This window comes from Apis dorsata, unplaced genomic scaffold, assembly GCF_000469605.1.
Source record: "Apis dorsata unplaced genomic scaffold, Apis dorsata 1.3 scaffold_1026, whole genome shotgun sequence".
In the NCBI taxonomy this organism is placed as follows: Eukaryota; Metazoa; Arthropoda; class Insecta; order Hymenoptera; family Apidae; genus Apis; species Apis dorsata.
In genome coordinates this window covers 114167-119848 of record NW_006264125.1, presented here as the reverse complement: position 1 = coordinate 119848, position 5682 = coordinate 114167, and the positions used below count along the sequence as shown (strand labels likewise).

Genomic DNA, 5682 nt, shown 5'->3' with positions numbered 1-5682 from the left:
AAAATGGAGGGTGGCGATGGCCCTTCGGCCATCAGTAGTAATCCTACTGCTATTAAAGGTAATATTTGTGATTTTTCATTAATTTTGTTCCATGTAAATAATTGTTTTTTATTTATTCTATGTCTGTAAATATATATGTTTAATATGTTATATATGTTTATATATATATAAATATTAAATTTATTTAAAAAAATAGAATATAATTATATAATTAAATAATGTTAGTTATAAAATAAAATATTAAATAAAATAATTTTTAATTTACTTTAGTGAATTAATTTATTATATAAATTCAAAATAATAATAAAAAAATCAGTTATTAATAAGAACCATTAAAATAATAATCATGAATATCTTAACACGATGAGAATTGATCAATTTCAATTCTGAATTAATATAATTCTCCTGTAAATATAAAAAAGAGTTTTTTATTTAAAATAGTAGTATAAATAAGTACATGTACTTGTAGATTGAATATTAAAAAATAATAAATTTTATTACATCATTAGCTGCACAAGAAGAGATGGGAAGGTTAGATGTTCTTGTGTGTGGACAGTGCCATTCTGTTTTTCATTTTATTGAAGAATTTCAAGAACATCGTACAAAAGAAGGCGCTTGTACCCAAATTTCACATTTTCGTGAAAATAGTAATGTTAGTAATTTTAATTTCTCATAATTTTAATTCTCTAAATATATTAAATGATTATATAATTGAGAAATAATATTAATATTTCAATATAATTATTTTGTTATTACTATAGAATGAACAAAAAGCACAAGTTTGGGCTTTTCTTTTATGGAAAGATTCCCAAATCCAACAAGAGGGTTCAGATAGAGACTCAACAAACTCATGGAAGTTATATCAAAAATGGTGTAAAATGGATACGCACATAAGGGATTCCTGGATTGCAGCTGGGAAAACCATTCAAACATTTACAAAAATTAGTAATGCAAAAATGCAAGATGTACCAAGACAAAATCAAATAAGTTCTAATGCAGAAGGTGAATTTTTTGCAAACAATTTTTTATTTTATTCTTATTAAATGAACAATGTTCTAAAGTTATTCTGTACTTTTACAGGAAAACCAGTAGTTGTTCGTAAAGTAATTAGGAACGGACAACCAGAAGATGATAGTAAAAAAGATAGTAAAATTTCAGAAGCAAAGAATCAAAAAAGTAATGAATCTTTTGATGAAGTAGAAAAAAAAGAAAAACCAAAATTGAAACCTACAATAAAACTTAAGGTTAGTTTCGTGATTACGTGATTATTTTATCATTTAAAGACTTATAATTTATTGCAATATTATAGACTAAATCTAATAAAGCTGGTGATGAAGATAGAGATTCAAGCGATGAAGAATATACAGTAGAAAAGATATTAGCAAAACGATTTAATCCGAAAAAAAGATGTTCAGAATATTTACTAAAATGGGAGGGTCTTGGACAGTAAGTTTAATTTATGAAATATTTTGGAATAAAAAAATCATAAATTATATTATATATAAAAGAAATTATAATGAAAAAGATATTAAAAAATTATAAAAAAGATTAAAAATACAAATATGTACAATAAAAAAATACAAACAATTACAGCGAACATAATAGATGGGAACCTGCTGAGAATGTAGCTACATGTAAACATTTATTAGAAGAATTTGAAAGAAACCTTGCTAAGCAAAAAGAATTGAAAGCTGCTCAGCAACAGGCAAATGCAAAAGCAGCAGGCCGAGGTGGTAATCCTGCTCAAAAAACAATTATAAAAACAGAAGCTAAACCTGGACCAAGTACTGCAGCCCAAGTAGGGTAAGGCAATTATATTTTGCCTAAAATTTTATAAAATTGTCAGCATATATTTTACATTCAATAGAATACTGCCTTAAGTAATAAATCTTGTATATGTAGACGACCCATGCGTTCAAGTAAATCAAAAGCAATGGATCAAGTGAAGCAATGGTGCGGTTCAATGAAAGATGAAGATAATGACCGTATGTATAATTTTATAACATGATTTAAATTAGTTTTTATAATTTTTCTTAGAATTTTTATATTTATTACGAACATAACAAAAATATCAAGATATGTACATTTGTTTAGTACTAGGAAAAAGGAGAATGGATTATTCCGAGAGCGATTCTGAGGATGGAGGCAGTAGCGCTGCTAAACGAGCGAAAGGCGACACAGGTAGTGATGAAGATTGGACTGGAGAGTCCGAGGAGGAAAAATTGTTGGGTCGAAGCGATGTGATTCAACGCGCATTTAATCGTGCCAATGCTCAATCGAACGGGTCTAACAGAGCAAGTGGTTCGTCTTCAGATCTTGCGACTTCATTGGGACTTCAATCTCCCGAAGGAGCAAAATCTAACCAACCACCGGTTTTAGTCGCGAATGCCAAAGGAGTCGTTAAAGTTGATCCAAAGCAAATGCCAAACTTAACGTCCGGCGTGTATGTAATGTCACGGAAAGATGGCATCATCAAGTTGGATTCGTCCCCTAGCGGAAAATTGGCTGTAAAAGGTTCGCCGACTACACAAGGTGTTTTGATGGTTCAAAATCGAGATAATACTAATGTAGTGAGGAAGCAAGTAATATCCGCATCGCAATCGAATTCTGTTACACCGGTAAAAGTGGTTTCTAAAATGGATGGAAGTCAAGTAGTAACGCAGATGAAAGTAGTTTCTAAACCTGTTACGAGTAAAGCAGGAGGTACACAGAAAACAGAGCCTATAAAGATCCAGCCGAAACCAGATCCGACACAGTTACCGCAGATACATGTCGTGACCGCGGTGCCGGCTCCCATAACTTTGCAACCAAGAATAAGTACAGGAATACGTCCTGGACCTGTTACAGGCCAACGCAGTGCGGACGGTCGTCCTTTGTTACCGAGACCTCCACTGCGTGCGACGACACCAACTAGCGTACTTGGAATTGGATCAACAATTCGCACACCTGTTAGGGCACCAGCCCCGAGACAAGTTCAGTCCCAGCAAACGCGTCAGGTGCTACAAAAACGTACAACAGCTGTAACTACGCAAAGTAACTCGGTGAGTCCTGGAAATGTTACTCAGATTAGACCGAAGTTTACGGTGCTTAGTCCACAGCCAAAGCAAGTGGTAAAGTCTGGAACTAGTCCAGTGCAACAGGCTAAACAGTCGCCGAAAACACCAGTTGGTAAGCCACAGTCATTATTATCTCCGCAGCAAAAATTATTAATGGCAAAAAGGAAAGCTCAAGAAGCAGCGGGTATCGTTAAACCAGGTGGCCGCGGCCTCCTAGCAGCTGCTCGTACTACTGCCGGCCGAGGTAGAGGGAAATTGGCTGAAACACCAGCGACCACTCCAGGAAATAAACTGAAAGAAAGTAAATTGGCGGAGGGTGATGGACTTCACATGGAATTCCACGAAGTAGGCTCCGAAGAAAGTAGCAGCGAGGGTGAACCAGAACTTCCACCTCCCGAAGCCGATACCATTGCTACTACGGAACCTGACAGTCCTCCTAGGCCGTTCACTCTCTGTCCATTGACGGGACGCATTATTGGACCGGATGGTGAACCTGTTGAACAACCAGCCGAACCAGAGCCTGAACCTGAACCTACTGGAGCACCATTGTCTACTATCAAAACAAACACAACTACATCAGAGAGTATAGACGTCACCGCTACAACTACCACCACGGAATTAGTTCTACCTTCCCTTGATTCTCTTACAGAAGGTGGTGGAATAATGAGAGTCGAAATGAGTCCCGGTGGAACAACAGGTACAATTGTTCAAACCAGTGAATCAGCGCAGATCAATTTGACAAATGTATCCGTTCCTGCACCGGATCTTCCTTGCTTGGATGATACAGCTCCTGTCACTACGCCAACTACAACCACAGCACCACCATTGACAGAAGCAACCTCAGCCAGTGAATCCTCTATCACAGCGGGATTAACTACAGCTACAGTTACCTCGACTAGCACAATAGCAATAGCTTCTACTGATGTAACTAAAGCTGAAGAGAAAATATCGGAAGAAAGGAAGGTAGCTGAGGATACATCGAATTTAGTAACAATAACCGGGGAGGATGGTGTTGTTTACCAAGTGGCTGGGCAAGCTGAAGATGGTCAAACGTTATTGGTGACCCGAGACGCTGACGGCGAGCAACAATGCGTATATGTTACCACGGAACAACAAGGAGATGATGGATCCGTATTAACGTTGGACCATGCTGTAGCAGAAGCTGTAGCTCAATTAATACCTGATCAAGTAAACCTGGCTTCGCAGTTCTATGTGAAGGAAGGTGGAGCGGAACCTACCGAAAACCCAATGGTAATGTCTATTATGGACAACACAAATACAGCAGATGTGACAGAGGGACAGGAAGATGGTGATGGTCATGGCCAAGTTGTAGCTCAAGTCGTACAAGCAGAAGAACCTACTCCAGGTAAATATATCAAATTTTAATTATTCATTTTATTAAAATTTAAACGAATATATTAAAAAAAAAGATTGATATAATAAAAAAAAAATTGAATATTAATATTAAAATTTCATTGTATTATTATATTAGGTGGTACCAGAAGAGTAGTTTTACTCTTACCCGATGGAAACCTGATGATGACGGAAGTAACGGAAGAACAATATGCTGCACTTGGACTCGGCAAGTGAAGAGACATTTAATATTAATATCATGCGGAATGAATAAACGATGATGCATCGAACTATACATTTTACAATGGAAGTTGTACGCTTAAGGGGTGATCGTGGGTTGTATATATGTAAGAACGTTCACTTCGTACAGTTGCGATGGACAAAATTATTTACAATTTTTCCAGCTAAAATAGGTACAATGAGAAAAAGAAAGAAATAAACACATAGCTGGTGTACTGTAAAAAAAAAAGAAAAAATGAAAAAAATAACAGGATCGAAAATCTAGAATTTAGATTAATGGATAAATAATTATGTTTTAGAAATTCATGTTTCAGTGTCCTAAATCCGCCGGAATTTTAATTTTTATTTGTTTAATTTATAAATGCGAAGAAAGAAAAAAACGAAAAAATGCGAAAGGAAACATATTGCATCTTCAATAAAAACAATACCATTATACGTTTGAACTAAGCATTGTATTTGTAGGATAGTGAAGTATAATATCTGGGGTTTTATATTTTCCACACAATACAATAACAGGCTTTTAATAAAGACCTTTATTCCCCGCATACAAAGTCCAAGCTTATATAGCGCAATATATTTAATCAAGTTCTAGAAGCGTCGTGAGGAGTGTACCAGTTATCAAAAAAAAAAAAAAAAACAAATTGGCACTTAAGAGTGTAAATATTATTATTAAAAAAAAATAAATAAAAAAAAAAGAGGAAGAAAAAAGTCGAAAATTAAATTACTCCTATCGCGATGAGTTTTTAAAGCTTGAACCTAGTTTGACTCTGTTCTAATATCTTCGTAAATGATTAACATAAATCTAATAATTTCCTGATTTGATTTATAGTTCAAGTAATGTTGAAGATTAATACAAATTTAATAAACTTGATATTATAAATTAACTTACGCGAGCACAAGAAAATATTTCTTTTTGTCTTATTCTTTCTCTTTTTAAAATTTTCTTTTTGCGTTTCATGGACTGTATGCTTATTCTTGATAGATTAAAATAAGTGCACTCTTATAAAAAGAATAAACACATAACTTTTAAACC

General features: G+C 34.6%; 2 protein-coding genes across 13 annotated transcripts in view; one reads left to right on the top strand and one right to left on the bottom strand.

Moving 5' to 3' along the window:
- LOC102677725 (flocculation protein FLO11) overlaps positions 1 to 5286 on the top strand; it is a 10626-nt gene extending 5340 nt beyond the window's left edge. The window contains exons 2-12 of one of the 11 annotated variants that reach the window (XM_031514489.1): positions 1 to 58; positions 510 to 652; positions 762 to 1002; positions 1081 to 1244; positions 1310 to 1446; positions 1594 to 1803; positions 1903 to 1985; positions 2095 to 2181; positions 2848 to 3041; positions 3198 to 4422; positions 4549 to 5286. The exon at positions 1 to 58 is cut by the window's left edge and continues 1 nt beyond it. In XM_031514489.1, the coding sequence (XP_031370349.1) occupies positions 4 to 58; positions 510 to 652; positions 762 to 1002; positions 1081 to 1244; positions 1310 to 1446; positions 1594 to 1803; positions 1903 to 1985; positions 2095 to 2181; positions 2848 to 3041; positions 3198 to 4422; positions 4549 to 4646 (2637 nt within the window). In that variant the 5' untranslated portion in view covers positions 1 to 3 and the 3' untranslated portion in view covers positions 4647 to 5286. Of the gene's footprint in view, positions 59 to 509; positions 653 to 761; positions 1003 to 1080; positions 1245 to 1309; positions 1447 to 1593; positions 1804 to 1902; positions 1986 to 2094; positions 4423 to 4548 lie in introns of all 11 variants that reach the window. The other 10 variants (XM_006624299.1, XM_006624298.1, XM_006624296.1 and 7 more) reach the window with 10 other exon arrangements.
- Positions 1 to 5682, bottom strand: part of LOC102677231 (general transcription factor IIH subunit 2) — a 19523-nt gene that overhangs the window by 3834 nt on the left and 10007 nt on the right. The window lies entirely within an intron of this gene.